The sequence below is a fragment of the Nicotiana attenuata genome, unplaced genomic scaffold, assembly GCF_001879085.1.
Source record: "Nicotiana attenuata strain UT unplaced genomic scaffold, NIATTr2, whole genome shotgun sequence".
NCBI classification, from domain to species: Eukaryota; Viridiplantae; Streptophyta; class Magnoliopsida; order Solanales; family Solanaceae; genus Nicotiana; species Nicotiana attenuata.
In genome coordinates, this window is record NW_017671365.1 from 200,066 (window position 1) to 220,433 (window position 20,368).

Below are 20,368 nucleotides of genomic sequence, written 5' to 3' on the forward strand. Positions count from 1 at the left end.
AAATCTGGGCAGCCTCGTCCTCGAAGGTGTTCACTTTTCGTCTCAGATTGGTAATGGTCCTTTCATAGTTTCTTTTCATCTGCTGCACAAATTGGGCCCTGTCCTCTGTTTTCTTTGCCCACTGTGCCCGGATTTTTGCTATATTCTCTTCAGATTTCTCCAACTCTTCCTGGCACTCTAAGACTTGCTTTTTCAACCCGTTTATCAACCTCTCATCGGACCGACTTCTTTCTTGATTTTTAGCAGCTATTTTCATTTGTCGGATCTGAGCTTTAAGAACCTCATTTTCTTGAGTTAATTTCTTTTTGTCTCCCTCATCAGCTCCGGCTTGCACACTCTTTTCAAATTGAAGATCTTGGACCTGTTGCTCCAGCTTCCCTATTCTAGCCCGGTATTCCTTTTCCTTGGCTAGCCAATCCCATTGTACCTGGGCCCCGTCAGTAAATAGTTGTACATGTGGCCTCTTTGCGGGTCTTTCGGAAATCCGGAATCTTTTGCCAAACCAAATCATGTATTTCGTGTCCATTTCACCTCTAGCCCGATCTTGCACTATGGTCTTAGGTTCAAGAAACCTACACTCATTCCATATTTGGCGAATCTTCCCCTCGGGAAAGGCAGCTTTGGGGCCTAATTCAATGACTTGTTTGCTCAGATCTTCATCGTTATGAACAGTTTGGAATCTTCCCAGTTGTCGCAAGACCCGATAGGGAGCATAAGGTTGGGATGCTCCGAATGCCCATCAAAAGAATGTAAGGCACTTCAGCTGATGTATATACTGCCTCAGTAACGGGAAGCCATCCGAAAGCCCACTCAATTTTGTCAGCACTCAAAGATCTCAAACATGATAACCAAGCCTCGGTACCCTCTGGGAACTCAATACCTATTACCCTGGTTTTAAATTCTTCAATACAACTCAACCCGGTTAAACCATAGTTCATGTACCCAGTCCGTTGGCATAGGTGCTCTTGTATCCATAGCTGAAGCAACAAATTGCATCCCTGAAAGAATTTTTCCCCTTCTCGGCACATGGTTAAAGCTCGATATATCTCAGCCACAATCAGAGGAACCACCGTGCTGTTGGACTTCTTTATTGCAACATCTAGCATTCCCACGAGGCCAATATCTATGTGACCATCTTTTCGCGGGCAAATCACGACTCCCAAAAAAGCTACCATGAAGGCCAAACTCCTGCATGCTTCCGACTTATCTTTGTTTCCAGCGTGTGTTAAACCAGTATTGGGCTCCTCAAAACCTTGCGGGTTGCCATATCGATGGTACAAGAAGTGGAGAGTGCAATATCCTTCTGATAGATTCTTATCCTGAATATCCCGGCTAATACTCAATAAGTCCAGAAATCTGTGGAGGGTTACCGGTCTCGGTGCCAATGGATATCGACCCCTGAGGTTTCCGTTCAGACCTGCATATCCCCCCATCTCCTCTAAGGTAGGTGTAAGCTCGAAGTCCGAGAACCGGAACACGTTGCGAGTTGGGTCCCAAAAAGGTATCAATGCTTCAATAATATCCAGCCTTGGCTTAATGTTCAATAACCCAACGAGACCGCCCAAAACCTTTACCATCGTTTCTCTGCTACCCTTTCCTAGGTCATTCCACCACATTTGAAGCTTCAAAGGGATCTCACTCAGGACTGAGAAGGTTTCAATGTCAGTTGTACTCATCCTGCACATTTTATTTAAAGTGATTTAATGACTTATTTTGACTTAAGGAAAAAGTGGCTATTTAAAGTGATTTAATGACTCATTTTGACCTAAAGGAAAAAGTGGCTATTTAAAGTGATTTAATGACTTATTTTGACTTAAAGGAAAAAAGTGGCTATTTTTTCAAAATTTTTATTTAAGAAAACAAAGACTCGGTTTTGCAGATACGGCCTTTCAGCACTTCTGGGAGGGAGATTTTAAGGCTGTGCCTGCTAATCGTTTAAAAAAAATGACTCAAGGTGGTTGTTCTTGCAAAACAGCCTTCCGGCGTCCTTTCGGGGACATTCGGCTTATTTTAAAACAAGAATGGCATCACCCGACTTATTGGTATTTTTGGGCTATTTTTGCAAAAGGGAGGNGTGCCCGCTAACCATTGAAAATGACCCAAGGTGGCTGTTCTTGCAAAAACAGCCTTCCGGCGCCCTTTTGGGGACATTCGGCTTATTTTAAGCAAGAATGGCATCACCTGACTTATTTGTGGCAAAAACTAAAATTTTGTTGTTTTTGGGCTATTTTTTGAAAAAGGAAGTTGGACCCGACGGGGGTTGCCTACGTATCCCACATCCGGTGGGAATCAAACTGGTGTAGTTCGGGCAGATTTGACAAAACCAATATTTTTTGAAAACAAAACCTTTCTTTTTCTTTTATTTTCTCAAAAATCCGGCAGAGTTCCGGTGCTATTTGGGTATTGGTTTTTCAAATAGGTGGTTACCCTCATTTAACCCTAACACTGCTATTTTCTTTTCAACTCTCTCCCATTATTTACAAGCCAGTCAACATGCAAAGCCGAGCAAATAAATGCACAAGTAGCACGTAAGATGCATCAGGATGGTCTTTTCATTTCAGGTCACCTGTCCTAGACGGACCCAACCCCTATGTTGAGTCCCCTAAGTCAAATGCACATGATGCAAACAAACGTTCCTACTAGGGATCCGGCATGAGGCTTTGTTATACTAGGTTTAGCCCTGGGTTTATTGTTCTAGACCTGGCTTACCCGAGCGGACAACTCGAGCCGAGGGGGAGGCAGCGTACCGGGGATACACAAGCTCCGCCGGCTTAGCAACTTATCCGAACCTCGTTCTAAATGGGATAAGACTCTAAACAGAAGAGAAGTCACACGAAGTGCACCCTTCTCCATGATGTAGAAGACTCAGAGAGAGGAAGGGTTTCGTAGCAGTTTATATATACAATTCAGCAAATATCAAAGCGATAAAGCATTTAGCACATTTAGCATGAAACATGTAGGAAAATCAGATAAAGCCAAATATAACAGTTATTCTAAGCTCGAATTCTTGAACCCTGAACCGAAACTCTAGGTTTGTTTCCCCAGCAAAGTCGCCAGAGCTGTCACACCTCCTTTTTTCACACACCTACCCCGAAGGATAATGTATAAGGGAGTTTTTCCATTAATTTTAAGGAAATTGAACGTCGTTAAAAACATGTTTTTGGATCACGTCACATGAAATGCACCCGGATCCTCAACATATTTTATTCAACGTTTTGGGATTTGGATTTGGGTCACATGAAATGCACACCCGAATTTAGGAAGGTAAAATTATTAAAGAACACGCCTAAAGTGGCTAACGTGTTATTAATTTTGTGAGAGGCCATGAAAACTCGCTAAATGGCACGTCCCGATTTCTAAGGATTTTAAAGACGTAATTCAAGAGGGCCACACAATTTATGAATTTTTGATTGGCGCGGCACACCTCAATTTATTTTAAAGGCCATCCTAAAATGGACTACTATTCTCTATTAGTGATTGTCTCTAAAGGCCTAGTTAATTAACATTATGGATGGATCATTATTGAAAATATTCGAAAAAGGTTTGGGCCTCAAGATCAGGTCCAAATTTAAACAAGGGATATTTTCATTGCTGAAAATCCCTTAGTTCAAATCTGCCACCTAAATTGAAAGGCCCAAAGCTTATATTTAAATTTAAATCTATAGCCTCAATCAAGGCTTTCAACATCTTGGACCTTGAAATTGACCCTAAAATAAATCCAGGCATCTTAGAATTCGAAATTGGACCACCAGCAAAACCAAGGTCCAAATCAATTGGACTAGGCTATCACGTCTGGGCCTATCAGCAAGCCCAAACCAAATGCTGGACCTTAGTAGGCTTTCAACACTGTATTTCAAAATTGAGCTTATTAATTTAAGTAACAAAGGGAAAATTGGGCTTTTAAAACTACCAACTTCTTTCACAGTGAAACTCATCAATTCAGCAACAAAGGAAAATTTTAGATCCTGTTGAATCAGCAACTGCTAACGTAATTTCAAATTTTACATTCCAATTATTTCTAAGCTAATGAATTACTAAAGACATCTAGAAAATTCGATGATTAAACTAAAGTGACTGACACTTATATTGAAACCTCAAATACGGAAAATTGATTATACTGAAGTGTTATTCTTTAGATTTCAAAATCAAAATGCTGGAATTAGAATTGAAGTATAGAAACGTTTACATATTCGTTAGACTTAGACTTAACACTCCTGCTAAAATTCAAGCTTAAGGTTAACATTCAAAATTACAGGATCTATCTGTTTCACATGCTCATTTTGAACTCTATTCCTATCCAACACTTTAATCTAGCTGAAGCCTCAAACCAACAGCATAGCTAGACTAAAATGGACCACAATATAGCTAATATTATACTCATATAAGTTTGAAACACAGTTCGTACAGTCCAAACAACACCTTAATCTAAGCTCAAACCTCAAGTTAATATAACAGCCGAACTAAAATTAACTAGGCTACAACTAGTATAATACCCATACAAGTCTAAAAATAGTTCATACTGTCCAACTAGCATAAATCATGTAACGTTCACATAAACACAGCTATAATATGTGTTTAAACTAAACTAGAGTACTGGTATTCATGAGAACATATTGTATTTCATCATCTCTTCCAATATTGATCAACTTTGACTCAATCTTACATGTCATGTGAGGCTGAAATAATACCTGGAATTGAAACAAAATAAGAAGAAGAAGAAGAAGAAGAAGAAGAAGAAGAAAAAGAAGAAGAAGAAGAAGAAGAAGAAATTAGCAGCAGCAAGCAATAATCAGTTGTTAAAACCAGCAGCAACACAACACCGGTTCAATTTACAACAGCAAACCAGCAAATTCAAGTTGAAAACCCCGAAATTCGACTGACTTAAACCTAGATTTGATGAACCAAAATGACCTCCAGCAGATAACTTCCTATTGATTTCAAAACTTAAAAGTGAGCTTTAGCTGTTTTGAAACTGGATGAAGCAGTGCATTTTGTTTTGATTTTCAGTAGTTTTTCAGGAGTTTTGGATTTGAATTTTTGAGTTTTTCAGAGTGTTGCTCTCTAGACTTCTAAGAACTGATTTGAACTTTTGAATTTCAAATTTTTGAATCTCTAGCCTTCTAAGAATTTTTTGTGAATTTTTCAGATTTTAAAACTTGTTCAATAAGGCAATGGGCATGCTTTTATATAGGCAAAGCTTAGGGTAGCCCTCAGATTTCTGTTTTACCCCTAAGTCCCTCTTTTATTTTTCAGTTTTTAGCTAGTTAGTCCCTTATGTATTGGCTTGTTGCCCAAGTTAGACTATTAAGTTCCTGAAATTCTAATTGGAACCCCATCTAGAAAGTTCTAGGGGTTTTCAATTTCAGTTACTAAAGATTCCCTGACCCCAAATACCTGGACTACCCTTTTCAATTCTGAAAATTACTAAACTAAACCAGCCCCCTTTTGCCCTGATAACCTGGTCAAGAAGTGACCATGGTTAAACAAAAATCTAGCCTATTCAGCTATAACCAAACAACTCTTTAATTAACAAAATCAAACCAACCTATTTTAATCTTGAATTAACTAAAAGAATCAGAGTTGAAAGCTACCAGTAGCAATCATGGATTATTTAATCGAAACCAAACAAAAAATCAAACTAAAAAAACAGAACAAAAATTAAACCAAAAAAAAACTAAAACAAAAATACAATCAACAAAAATCAATCAAAACCCTAAGAATTCTAAATCAATTAATATGAAGACAATTAATCAATCCTAAACAAGACCCTGAATTAGTTCAAAACGGATTAACTCCTTGAATGAACACAAACAGATCAAACAACCAACAGAATAAGAGAAGAGATGGAGGAATAAACGAAATTACACCAAAGAAAACGAGATAGAGGAAATACCTAATGAAATGTCCGGACAGAAATCAGTGAGGATCTTCAATATGTCATGTCCTGATTCAATCTGAGGCTATTCATGTGCTTTTAACCAAAACCACATAGATAACCTCATATCGAAACCAAAACCTTGACGAACACTTCAACTGGAAATTTTTGGATTTTAGGGTTAAGCTAAATTCGAGATTCGAGAGGTTTCAGGGATGTTTGAGGGGAAATAGTATAAGATTTATCATGAGGGAGGCAGAGGGGGTCTCAGGGTATTGATTTGGGGTGGTTTGGAGGCAGCGCCACCGTGTGCGGCGCAGGCGGCGCCTAGTGTTTGGATTATTCGACCACTTTGACGGGGATTTGGGGGAAATGAAGGTCAGATTTGTGATGAGGATGACGAGGGGGTGTTATGGTGTAATTTTGGAGTTGTTTGGTGACTGGCCGCCGCCGTGAGGCGATTCCCGGCGGCGGTCTAGGGCGGTAGACGGTGGGGGGTAGTGGCGCTAGAGTTTGTGTGAGTTAGTCTCTGAGAGAGACGAAACCGGGGGGGGGGGGGTTGAGGGCATTTGGACAATTAAATATTAAGTATACCCGAGTTCTGAGCCGTAGGATCAAAGATCCTCGACGGCTCAGATCTGATGGAACCAAAACGATGTCGTTTGGCTTTGGGGGGAGCTGGACCGGGTTTCTGAGGTGGGTTTGGGCCGATTTTGAGGGTATTTGAATGGGTTTAGGGCGAAATTGGCCCAAAAATTGGGTAGTTTATGAAGACAATTGGTTTTCTTTTAATTTTCTCTTCTTTTTGCTTTCTTTTTTTATCACTCATTTTTATTTCTGTTTTTGTTAAATGTAAAATTGATAAAAATAAAGACCTGATTTAATTCTATAACTACACTAATTAATTTCAAAAATAAACTAAATCCTGTCTTAAAAGAAAACTAGAAAAAAATCCAAATTAAAAGTAAAAATATAAAAAGGGCTATTTTTGTTCTTTTCTTCCATTTTTGTGATGTTAATTAACTAATAAAATGTTAAATGAGGTCCTATATGCAAGTATGCCATTTTATATTTTTATGACTTATATCAATCAACAATGCACACAAAAATGCAAACAAACACCAAATTAAATTCCTAAAATTCAAATAATAAAAGAAAAAATCCTAATTTTATGAATTCTATAGGAATAATTCAAGCGAGGCAAAAATCACGTGCTCACATGCAGCCCGATCCATTTACCGTCGACGACGCTCACTGGGGGTGTGCAGACTCCGGGAGGGGCCCCTTACGGCCCAAGCGCAATATCAAGCCATCTCGTGGCGTACATATCTCAGGCCCTCGGCCTCATAATCAAATCAGTATCTCACTGCTGCGGCGTGCAGCCCGATCCAAAAGTATCCTCACAACACAGGCATTCGGCCTTACTCAGTCAGAAATCATATAAGCCCCGCGGGCAACAGTAAAACAAGACGCTCAACCCAAAAATATTGTTGGAAATATCATATCAAGTTTTATAGTAAAATAAACTTGGCTGAGTTTTGAAAACAGTGGAAAATACATAACTGAGTTCAAGTATAAAATCAAAACAGTGAGGAAATATCAACAACCATTCCCGAAGGGGTCCAAATAATTAGCACGAAGCCCAGATATGGCAATCAGCCTAAATCATGATGATAACAAATAAGTTTCAGTCAAATATGCGATAACATCATCAGCCGGGACGGACCAAGTCACAATCCCCAATAGTAAAAGACCCCACGCTCATCTTCCAGCGTGTGTCTCAGCTCAATATAACATTACGATATGCAAATTCAGGGTTTCAAACCCTCAGGATATCATTTACAATCATTACTCACCTCAAACCGGCCAAAGCTCTAGCTCGCTATGCCCTTGTCTCTCAAATCGGCCTCCTCGCGCGTCAAATCTTACCAAAACCAGAACGAATACGTCACAATATGCTAAGGGAACAAAGCCCAAGCGAAAATAATCGAAAAATATCAAAAATTCCGAAATTGGCAAAATCCGAGCCCCGGGCCCACTTCTCGAAACTCAGAAATATTCACATCAACGGGTTCCTTATCCTTCCACGAGTCCATACATATCAAAAACTCTCAAATCCGACCTCAAATGGTCCTTCAAATCCCAATTCAAAATTTCAAAATCCCAAGCCCTAGTTCTTCCATTTTAGGCTTAATTTCCATGAATTCCTAGGTGGATTTCACAATAAAAAAGAGTTTTAAGTTCAAAAATCTTACCTCCAGTCGATTCCCATTGAATCCCTCTTTATTCTCCACAAGAAGCTCTCAAAATGATCAACCATGGAGGAAATATGACCCAAAATCGCGGATGGAATAACTTAAAAGCTTCTGCCCAGTTCTGACCTTTCTTCATCGCGATCGCGGCACAAGCCTCGCGATCGCGAAGAGCAAAATTCCAAGGTTCCACAATTACACTATGCGAACGCGATCAGAGCCCTGCGAACGCGATGCTTCCACTTTCATAACTATGCGAACGCGAGCCCTTGCTGCGAACGCGAAGAACAAATCCCTTAGACCCCAGATCCTCATACGCGAACGCGAACATAACCATGAGAACGCGAAGCTCAAATATCTAACCTTCCGCGATCGCGAACCCACAAACGCGAATGCGAAGAGCAATTTCGTGGCCTACCAAAATCCTTCTACGCGATCGCGAGGGACCTCACGCGATCGAGGATGACCAAAAATCCTCTGCACTGCTGCTGCCATTTCTGCAATTATTCTAAGACTCAAAACTTCCCGTTAGCCGTCCGAAATCACCCCGAGGCCCCCGGGACCTCAACCAAAAGTACCAACATAACCCATAACATCATTCGAACTTGTTCCAATCATCAAAACACCACAAACAACATCAAATTACCCAAAACTCATCGAATTCAAGCCTAAGTTTTTCCAAAAACTTCCGAAACACGCTATTGATCAAAAACCCTACCAAACCACTTCCAAATGACCTGAAATTTTGCACACACATCCCAAATCACATAACAAAGATAGAACAACTCTCGGAATTCCATTCCGACTCTCGGATCAAAATCTCACCTATCAACCGGAATTCGCCAAAATACTAACTTCGCCAATTCAAGCCAAATCCTTCCACGGACTTCCAAAATCACTTCCGATCACACTCCTAGGTCATAAATCACCCAATGAAGCTAACCAAATCATAAAAATTCCGATCAGAACTCATATACAAATAAGTCAACTCTTGGTCAAACCTTTCAAATTCAAAGCTTTCAACTGAGACTGTTCTTTCAAATTCATTCCAAATTTTCCTGAAAACCAAAATCAACGATCTATATCAGTCATAACACATTGCACGGGGAAAGTCATGCCCGAGAACTGGCGATCAAAGTGCAAAAGCTCAAAACGACCGGTCGGGTCGTTACATCTTCCCCCACTTAAACACACGTTCGTCCTCGAACGTACTCAGAGTTGTTCTAAAAGTCAACCAATAGCCGAATAACTTTACCATGCATATACCCGGGGGGTGATCCCACGTCACCCTATCTCGTATAGGTCCGAATACACGTAGTAGCTGAAATTACACAATCCAATCTAGCCCATAAATCATAGAACCACATTTCCACTACCGATATCATTCACAAGACCAAAATCTCACATCTATACTCTGAATAAGCCCGAACCAGCTGTAATAACCCATACCTGCAACCTCAGGTGCAATTACATGATAAACCACATAACTTTAACGCTCGTAACAATAACTTCTATTCACAGCAACTGTACACAACACCCAAATACCGATAGAAAAACTCTTATCAGCTAAGTCTCATTCCAACACTTTCATATACTGCCAACGATCAATGAAACACGCAATAAACCATAACCATTTCTCAGATCAACCATTCATGAAGCCGCTTCTCCTCTAGCAATACAATAGCAAATTTCCAAGCCGAACCTCGATCTTACCCTTCCGACATGCTGAAATCGAATCCGTTCGTATTCATTAATGATCCCAACGATCTCCTCTAATCCAACACACCACTCTGGTGACATGACACGTCAATAGAGGCCTAAGCCACAACTAGCATAATACACGCACCAATATGCAACGGTCCGAACACACTCAAATCATGAAAATGGTTCAAATGAAAGAGCTGTACCACAAGCTCACCAGTACCACCACAACACAAGGTTGAGAACCCGTCTCACATCATAGAATAGAACACACGAATCTAACCCGCAAGGTCATATCTCCACATAGCCTCGCTGGAATGCACAATCCTATCCAAACACTACTCCACATGAGACACCTCAAGTCACTATGCCCGAAATTGACAACCACACACAATTTGATGTCTGGAACCCAAGCAAAACATTACACCCTCGGTGAAATAAGTAACATATACCATGCAAACCCGATAGGACATGACCGATACGCCATTCACCGAGCAACACCCAATTACTTTTCCCACTCGACTTCCACTATGAACCCCAATAGAACCGCACCATATGTGCCCAAAACCAACAAATCATAACGTCTCGCAACACAAAAAGGAAACTCATAGATCTCCCAGATCACTAGTAAGCTCAACAACGGACGGATCAACCTACCCCTTAACAACACAATTCGGGGCCAACCAAGCCGACTCAAGCTAGAACACGTATCCACATTGGCCTGCCAACGAACTCCTTGCCAAGGAAGCCTGAAGTTGCTCCTTCCACTACCATAACTCCTGCCAGAGCCATACGATACGGTGCCCGACACCAAATCAATACTGAAATCCACAACCTCGCCCGGCGACATGCCCGGCCACATGAAACACATCCGAAAAGTCCCTCAACACCGGAACTGAATAAATATAAGGAGCCTCAGCACCGACACTCATCACAAGAGCCCAAGTAAGAAAGACAATCCTTCCCAACCGTCTGTTGGGTCTTTGAAATATAACCCACTCTACTAGAACATAATCCAACGCACCTCGCACTCAACCCGTGGCATTTCCGGCATAGCCTATGGCGTAATAGTCCAGAATAACCCAACACTGAGATAACCAGTCTGAACTCCAACATCACATCCAAAATCTAACATATCAGCAAAGAAAGATCCACTCGAGCCTCCAAATCCCGAAAGCCGCTAAACGGTGCCGATATACATAATCCACAACCACAACATAGCCTCATGAGAACTCCCTGTCTCCAACTCCATATAGCACACGAATCATCGTACCTGAATCCCCAATTTCGCCGTCCGAAAGCATACCACCTTAAATACCCCATCATCCCACAATAAATACTCTAAAATTTCCCTGTGCCACCAAGCAAACCCGAATATCACCAGTCGATCTAACAAGAAAGACCGCAATATTACCGAAGTGCCATCATCTTATTCACGCTCTTGTCGGTAAAGTAGATCTAGATCGAGAGAGATTTTTGGCTTCTCGAGAATCCGCTGGAGTCAGATCAGTAGGGGAGTTCACACCGGGACTTTCTTAATAGAGAAAGAACCCATACCCTGAACCGGGGAAATGCTATAACGACCCAGGAAAGGATGGGAAGATGTGAGACCGGCCAAAGGTGGTGAAGGTAGGCTCAAGCTAAGATTCTGCTCGTGAGCCCTAAATCTATCTTACTCTTCCTTGGTCTCTTCGACGGATCGGTGGATATGAAATAGAATGAATTCCCCAACGGGTCCTGACTTTTCAACAACAGAGGCGAAAACTTACTCTTTCAAGTCAAAGTCAAAGTCGGGTAGACTAAGATACCCTTTTTCTGAACATATACTATCGTCAAATCAGTTCCAATTAGAAATATCATTCCCTTAACTATCTGAGGCTACCCGCTGCTCAAGAGTTTTATGAACTCCCTTTCAGAACTGAACTGTAGCCTAGCACACGCAAGTCTCGGTCCTCCACAACATGCCGCATATACCATACCCTCTGAGGATAACATAAAAACTTTATCTCCCTTAAATATTCCCCGAAACACCACATTCCAGAATACTTTACTCTACAGAACTTCCTGCGAATCTAAATCTGTTACCTTTACTTTCCTGATACTGGTACATAGAATCCCATAATTAACATAGAAATACCACAAATCTGGACCTCTTCCAATGAAAACATAGTTTCTAACCACACACGCAACTTTAAAATACCCGATTGTTCTCTGTAGAATCTTGAACATCTTAGAGCCATCCTCGCAAGTCAATCGCCCTTATTCAAACTGCAATTTACCTGACCTAACGAACAGAACCACATGTGCCTCATTGGCACTTCGATACCGCAGAAAGAAATCCTCATCCCAATACAACCAAGCAACTTCCTGCTCTATGCACCGAGCATTCTTTACCAACAACAACTCTAGACATTCCGTGATTCTCATACCCTATGAAGCATAATATAACCTTTGTCAAAATTTTCCTTTACTCTAGCCATAGCTAATTCACTCGCACGCCCCAAACTGGAACCAACATAGCACCTAACCGTGCAATCAACTGCTCACAGCAGACTCCCCCACTTAGCTCGAAGCCATAGATCAAGATACACTCAATAACTCATAACACTTTTACTCTATTGATGTTACAATACCATAGTGAGATTAAACTCAAATCATTTATAAGTTTGTGAAAACACAGATCATCTAGTACTGTAAATCTTCTACAAATCTTGCATTCATCCCCACAACAGTTAAGCCCACTCTCTTAAGCGATCCGAAATTTCAAATTTCAACACGTACTTTTCAATTACACCTGAGATCTTCTAACATACACATAGGGATCACACAACTTCAGAACACTCCGCAGGATATAACCCACCTGCTTCGCCTCAATATAACATTTCTGTATACCTTCCACCATCATAAACTGTCCGTACTCACTTAGTCTTCCTGAGTCTGAACTCATACCGCAACATGGATTTTACTTCACTCACAACTAGAAAACATGAAAATATCCTTCACACGCTCATAACTCGGGGCTATACCTCGAATCACGATGGAATTCAAACACCTAATAGTTCTCTTATCATCCAGCAGACCTTCGTCGTCTCTTCCAAGTCACGTAAATACATCTCGCAGTACTAACATACTCGTCACATGGCTATCCAGCCGTCACTTCCACTAATAGGGACAACACCGAACATATAAGTTCAAAACACTTACTCACACAATTAGCACCTCGGTGCTCAAGCCATAGGCAAAGATCCGTCCTCAAGTCCTTCAGACCGGCCCAACATCAACTCATAGAAATCACATCTTGCCCCTCGATCGGGGATTCACAAGCCATCAAGGCACATCTGATACTGAGCGCTCATGCGCGCATGCGAACGCGTGGAAGAAATTTCAAGAGTTACTTTCCAAGCTGAATCAAGGACGCACGATAAGAATTCAAGAATGCGAAGTTTTCCTAAAGGTTCTGCAGCCTCTCGAGGATAAATACAGACGTCTCCGTACCGATCCGCGAGACTCTACTAAACCTGCTCATGACTCGTGAGACATATGTAACCTAGGCTCTGATACCAACTTGTCACGACCCAAATCCCCGCTCTGGTCATGATGGCGGCTCTCGTGAAGACAAGGCCAGCCAACTAACCCATATCGCCTTTTCAAAAATAGTTAAACATGAATAAGCAGTCTAAATATGATTTAATAATAATAATTAGCGGAAGTACAACCCAACACAGCCCTAATCGGGGTGTCACCAGTCACGAGCTGGGTTGGGCCGGCCTGACGGGCTACGCCCATTTTGACGGCTCTATGTTGCACGAAGCCTCGAAATCTGTAAAAATATTTCTACGTGTACGTCAAACCCTTCAAAAATAGTGTATTTTTGGAAGATTATTCGATAAGAACGATGTCATTTTTAGAGAGTTCGCACAACATAAATTAGAGCTGCACCAAGCAAACAAATAAAAGCCGCCCATTTTTATCTTCTATTAATTTAGAATTAGAATACTTGTTTTCTTTTGTTTTTTGTCTTAGATAAGGATTAGGGATACTGAGAATTATCCACATGTTAAAATAGATACTTATTACGTCTTCCAAAGCAGCTAATGAACTGAACCTTTAGTGGGAATATTGGATCAACCATGAGTTACAAATTTCTAGTATATACCTAGAAGATGACGTTGAACATCTTTGGTAGTTATTTATGGATTGGTTCTTCTTAATTAAACTATGTTAAAGTAAAAAAGGTGGACCATCTACAAAATAAGTTCTTGAGAATTCAGATTAAAATGCTTTAGATAAATTGTCCCACCGAATCCAAATTTCTAACGTACTCATATATAAAATCAATGATGCAATTTTATAACCAAATTAGACGGACCCTACCACTAAATTATGCAAAGATAATCCCATTTGTGAAAAGTTGATATTCAGAAGATACCACCAACAAAATTATAAGAAAAATAACTTCACATTAAATAAAATTAAAAACAAAAAAAATTTAAAAAAAAAAAAACTCTAAGGGTGGAGCTACCGCATCTTGACAGGGCTAATTTAAGGTAAAAGTTAAAATTGTTGGAGAGGAAAATAGAAAATTTTCAAATATATAAGTAGCAAGGAATGCTTAGCTACCTTAGACCTAGTCAATGCCTCCTCAAATAAGTTATTCAATTGACTAGGCTGACTGACTGTAAAATTGCAAAATTATTGGGGAGGAAATTAAAAGTTTTCAAATCTATATATTATTAAAAGGAGAGGATAAAGCCCTCTTCTTAAGCCAAGTGGCAGCATAAAAAAAAGCGACATGGCATAATTAGTTACTAATTAATTTTTTAGTTAATAATTAATTATTAGTTATTATATTTGAATTTAAATATCTATAAAACACGAAAATAATAAAAAATAAAAAACTACCATATATATATATATTAATTGGTTACTTTATTTTAATTAATAGATATAGATATCTTATAATTAATTATAAAAAAACTTGAAAATATAAATATATAAAAAATAACTACCCATTCAAATTGGGTGGGAGTAGTTTCAAGTTGGAGTTTTAAAATTATTTTAAAATAAAAAAAATTAACTATAAGAAAACGAAAATCTAAGAAGAAAAACTAGTCATTCAAATCGGGGAGTAGTTTTATGTTGGAGTTTTAAAATCTTCTATATATTATTAAAAGGAGAGGATAAAGCGCTCTCCTTAAGCCAAGTGGCAGCATAAAGAAAAGCCACATGGCATAATTAGTTACTAATTAATTTTTTAGTTAATAATTAATTATTAGTTATTATATTTGAATTTAAATATCTATAAAAAACGCAAATAATAAAAATAAAAAAACTACATATATATATATATATATATATATATATATATATATATTAATTGGTTANTCTATCTATATATTATTAAAAGCCAAGGAAAAAGGCCCCACATTAATCCAAGTGGTAGCCTAGAAAAAAGGCACATGGCATAATTAGTTAATAACAAAAAAATTATTTATTAAAAATTAACAAAGAAATTAACTACTCAAACATCGGTGAGGGTTGGGTATATCGTATTGACAAATAAGGTGACAATTGAAATTTATTAAAGCAATACGGTCTAATAGGATCAAACTAGCCCGATTATAATTTAATTAATATTTTTTTAATATTAACCGCGCATTGCGCGGGTACGATTACTAGTTTAATAATAGGTCGGAAGTGTTTTGACCTAGTCAGTGCATCCTTAAATAAGCTAAGTAATCAATTGACCAAGTTGACTTAATCTAAAACTGCAAAATTGTTGGGGAAGAAATGAATCTTCATATTTATAACCAGATTACATGATATTTTAGACCTGGTCAATGACTCCTCAAATAAGCTATTCGATTATCTCATCTTCAAATTCTCTTCTTTCTTCCCGTTTTCACAAAGTATAGTAATAATAAAGGAGTAAATAAGGACTTACTGGATCAATTTTATATGTCCACTAAACATACTAATTTATCATGATTAAGTATCAAATTAAGCAAAATAAATCATATGTAGAGGAAATGTCATGTACTTATCGCATTGGTGTATGCATAAGATATAAAATAAAAAAATTCGAACATAGAATAAGGTAATATATATAACAAATAAATAATTATCAGATAATATGAGATAAATAATTCAAAACTTGTAAAATTTCAAAACCACCACCCAAAAAGGTATAATCTGTACCTAAGGATTAAATAATTAATCACATGAATTGCTGATTAGATTATCATTTTGGATCTCTTCAATTAAAAGGTAGCTCCTGATTTTAGTACATGAATACACATTAAGACAAACAAGGGAATCTTGAAATGGGGCTAATGCGACAAACTGAAAGTCCCACAGCTAATGGTGTCCAACGCGTTTTAATAAGAATTCTTTCCGTACATAATCATAATTTTATAATGCACTCAAATCTAGTTTTAAAACACATTTCATGAAAGAAGAAAACTATTGTTTGCAGTAAGTTATAAAACTATTTAAAAAGGAAAAAAAACTTTATAAAAATATTGTTTGAATTGTAACATTTTGTTTTACCGAAATCTCACAATGACAAGTAATTACTCTATTCTTTTCTCATCTTAGGCATATGACACAAATGATCAACATCTTAAAAATAATTAAAGAATTTAAGGATATCTTTGATTTCTATCAAAAGTCCTTTTCTTTTTAAAAAAATGCATTGTTCAGTCAAACAAATTTGAAGAATGTGTGATGGTATCTAATAGGAAAAAAAGTTTATTCAAGAATCCAGTAATTTTTGTGCAGCCCATATATTTTTATTATATTCATTAAATATTTAGATTGTGAACCAATTATGTATTTGTAACGTTGAACCTAGCAAAGAAAAACAAGTCGAAGATGGAGAACGAATCAAATCTTGCCAGGTAAGATTTTATGGGAAATTCTTGTTTGGATGGGTTTGTTTTCAAGTCCAACCATCCCCCTTATTTAACATTAACATTCGCCCATGACACCTCCCATCCTATTGAAATCAGGAAAAATACACAAAAGTGAGAACAAAATTTATACTGTAATTTTTTCCAAAATTCCGATGTGATACTTCATCAAAATCTTCTTTATTATTTTATTATTGCTTTTAATACATCATCTCATCCCAATTCCCAGATACACCATCAAGAAAAAAAAAAAAAAAAAGGATGCCCAGTACCATCAAAGCTCAGGGGAGATGAACTTACTATAACACGTGGTCCACTGTCATGATGTGAACACTATCAACTTGACTCATATATCTAACCCCACCTCGCATATACAGCCCACAACTCGTATATGCAATATTTTGGGATACGAATGATGTTTGGATCAACATGTATACACTTTAATCAATATTTTATCTGTTCTAATTTATGTGAACTTTTTTGACTGAGTACAGAGTTCAATAAAAAATAAAGACTTTTTGAATTTGTGGTCCAAAACAAATCAAAAAGGGGTCCAGAGTATTTGTGAGGTTGTAAAAACTTCTCATAATTAAGAGTAGAATTGAAGTTTAAACTAAATAATTTTCAAATTTTAAAAGGAGTCATTCTTCTTGGAACAGACCAAAAAGAAAATAGGTTCACATAATAACTTTGTCTACGAAGGCTCAAAGGAAAAGGGATGGAACCACCTTCTTTTTAAGCTGTGCTCAATTGACACCTCTCAGTCAAAAAATTATATTGTGTAACTAGATAATTTTTTCTGTTTATGTATATATATTATATATTGCATTCCTTGCTTCCAGGAAATTTTTATTCTTAATATTTTAATTTCCTTTAATGAAAATTTTGGCTCCACACCAAACGGATAAACGGAAATAATATCTTTTATTAATATTTTCGGTGGAAATATTAATAATAAAACATTAATATGTGGATACAGAGTTCCATTAGCCACTAATTATAAAACAATCAAGTATTACAAAGTATCCTTGTATTCATTTAGCATGACAAGCAACCTCACACCACAACATACATATATCAGTGTGGCGAAGCCATGATTTTTTCGAAGAGTGTTCAAAGTATAAAAGAGTAAAAGAAAAATTTGAAAAAGGGTGTTCAAATATGTTATAAATCTCGAAGAGTGTTCAAACTTGAAAGAAGTAAAAGAAAAATTCAAGAAAGGGTGTTCAAATATGTTATAAATTTCTACAATCTATATACGTAGTGTAATTTACTAAAGTGTAGTTTCACCCGTATCACTAGCATACCGTTTATACCCCCCACCCCACACACACACACACAAAAAAAAANGAATCGCTGAAGAGAATGAAAAAAAAAAAAAAAAAAAAAATATATATATATATATATATATATATATATATATATATATATATATATATATATATATATATATATATACGTGACTCCATGCATATGAGCACATACTATTCAAATCCTCCCCTACCCCCATTATCTTTGAATCTTCCCACGGTCACTTAAACTTATCTGCTTCTGGTTGATCCACAACACCCACATCTCAATATCTTCAAAAACCATAAACAATTTGCATGCACCAGTTGTATTTTTTTTTCATATAATAAAACATTAATTATTGCAGCCAAAACTTGGGGCAGAGTTTCTTATATATATGTATTCAACGACTTCATCAATCAACAACCCTATTCATACTTCTTTATCTCTCTTTCTCCTCTCTTAACTTTCCTCTTTTTTTGCAAAATTAACCATATTCTTGAACTTTACATTCTCATCAAACAAAACAAGAAATTCAATGGATGGAAGTTGTTGCATAGAACAAGAGAGCACAACTAGTGACCCTCCATCATTTGCACCAACATTAATATCAACCAGATTATCCCGAATGGGAAGTGGAACTAGCAGCGTGATAATAGACGCAGAATTAAATTGCAGCATAGAAGCAGACTCTAATAAAAAGTTGCCTTCTTCAAGATTCAAAGGAGTTGTCCCTCAGCCAAATGGCCGATGGGGCGCACAAATCTACGAAAAACATCAAAGGATTTGGTTAGGTACTTTCAACGATGAAGATGAAGCAGCCAAAGCTTACGATATCGCCGCGCAACGTTTCCGTGGCAAAGACGCTGTCACTAATTTCAAACCATTATTTGATAGTGAAAAAGAGGAGATTGAAATTTCCTTCTTGAATACACGTTCTAAGGCTGAAATTGTTGACATGCTTCGTAAACATACGTATTATGACGAACTCGAACATAGCAAGAAAGTTTATAGTTTTGACAAGAATGGTAAAAGGGAATGTGAAAATGGCCCACTGACTTCATTTGCTGTAGAGAAATTGAGCAAAGCTCGTGAACTGATGTTCGAAAAGGCGGTAACACCAAGTGATGTGGGAAAGCTAAATAGGCTAGTGATTCCAAAACAACATGCGGAGAGATACTTCCCTTTGGAAAATAATTCCAAAGGAATGTTATTAAATTTGGAAGATATGAATGGGAAAGTGTGGAGATTTAGATATTCATATTGGAATAGTAGCCAAAGTTATGTGTTGACTAAAGGATGGAGTCGTTTTGTTAAGGAGAAGAACTTGAAGGCTGGAGATATTGTAAGTTTTGGGAGATCTAATGGAGTTGATAAGCAGCTTTATATTGACTGGAAGGCTAGAATATCCAGTACTACTACTCCTGTTTTTGATAAAATACAAGTTCAAGTTCAACCAGTAAAAATGGTGAGATTATTTGGAGTGAATTGCAAAGTACAAGACGTTAATAATGTTGTTAATGTTGAAAATAATATGAGTAGTTGTAGTGGTGGCAAAAGAATGAGGGAGATGGAGTTGTTGGCATTTGAGTGTAGAAAGAAACAAAGGGTTATTGATGTCTTGTGAACACTTAGTATTTTTGCTTTTGTTTGTAATTTTTTTTCCTTTTATTTATTTTGTTTTTGTACTTCAACTATGGTGAAAACAGAGAGGAAAAAAGGAAATGGAAATTTGGAGAGAAAAATTTAGTTACTTCACATGAGTCTCTTATGTTCAAAAATTTGAACTTTCTGTATTTCTTTATGTCTTTTAAGTTTCAAGAGTTTGTGAAATTTCACGCTTTACTTTTTGTGTATACTGTTGCTCTACAAACATGTCTCTATGATTCCTTACATACAACCTCTTTCTTTCTCACATGCACACGCCACTGGCGAAGCTTAAATAAGAGTGTTCATTTTGAACATCTTTTGTCAGCGGGTTATGCGAGGGTGTTCAAAGTCTATTTTTAATCAATAACAAGTAATATTTACCTTATATATAGTATAATTTTTCGGCAAAAGGTATTCAGTTAACCACACTTGGGCCAACATAACTTCGCCCCTGGCACACGCACACGTTTATTATATTAAGAATCTTAAGCGTGGACCATCAGTTTTGAACCAGTGGGCGATTGTGCGAAGAAAAAAGGGATCCTATCAGCAGGGGTGGCCCGTCCATAAAGCAAGTAAAACAACCGCTTTAGGCCCCATATTTGAGGGGGCCTCATTTTTTATTACACTTAATATATGTATAAGTTTAAAAAAGTGTTCCGTAAAGTGAAAAAAATTGATTTCTTTCT

At 37.7% G+C, this 20,368-nt stretch overlaps 1 protein-coding gene across 1 annotated transcript; it reads left to right on the forward strand.

The window, feature by feature from the left end:
• Window positions 1-18,226: 18,226 nt before the first annotated feature.
• Window positions 18,227-19,876, forward strand: LOC109207830 (AP2/ERF and B3 domain-containing transcription repressor RAV2-like). Its single transcript, XM_019370825.1, has one exon. The coding sequence runs from the start codon at window positions 18,568-18,570 to the stop codon at window positions 19,654-19,656; it is 1,089 nt and encodes a 362-aa protein (XP_019226370.1). The 5' UTR covers window positions 18,227-18,567; the 3' UTR covers window positions 19,657-19,876.
• The last annotated feature ends 492 nt before the right edge of the window (window positions 19,877-20,368 follow it).

Coding starts and splice junctions, on each gene's coding strand:
- LOC109207830 (XM_019370825.1), top strand. CDS start 18,568: ATGGATGGAAGTTGTTGCATAGAACAAGAGAGCACAACTAGTGACCCT.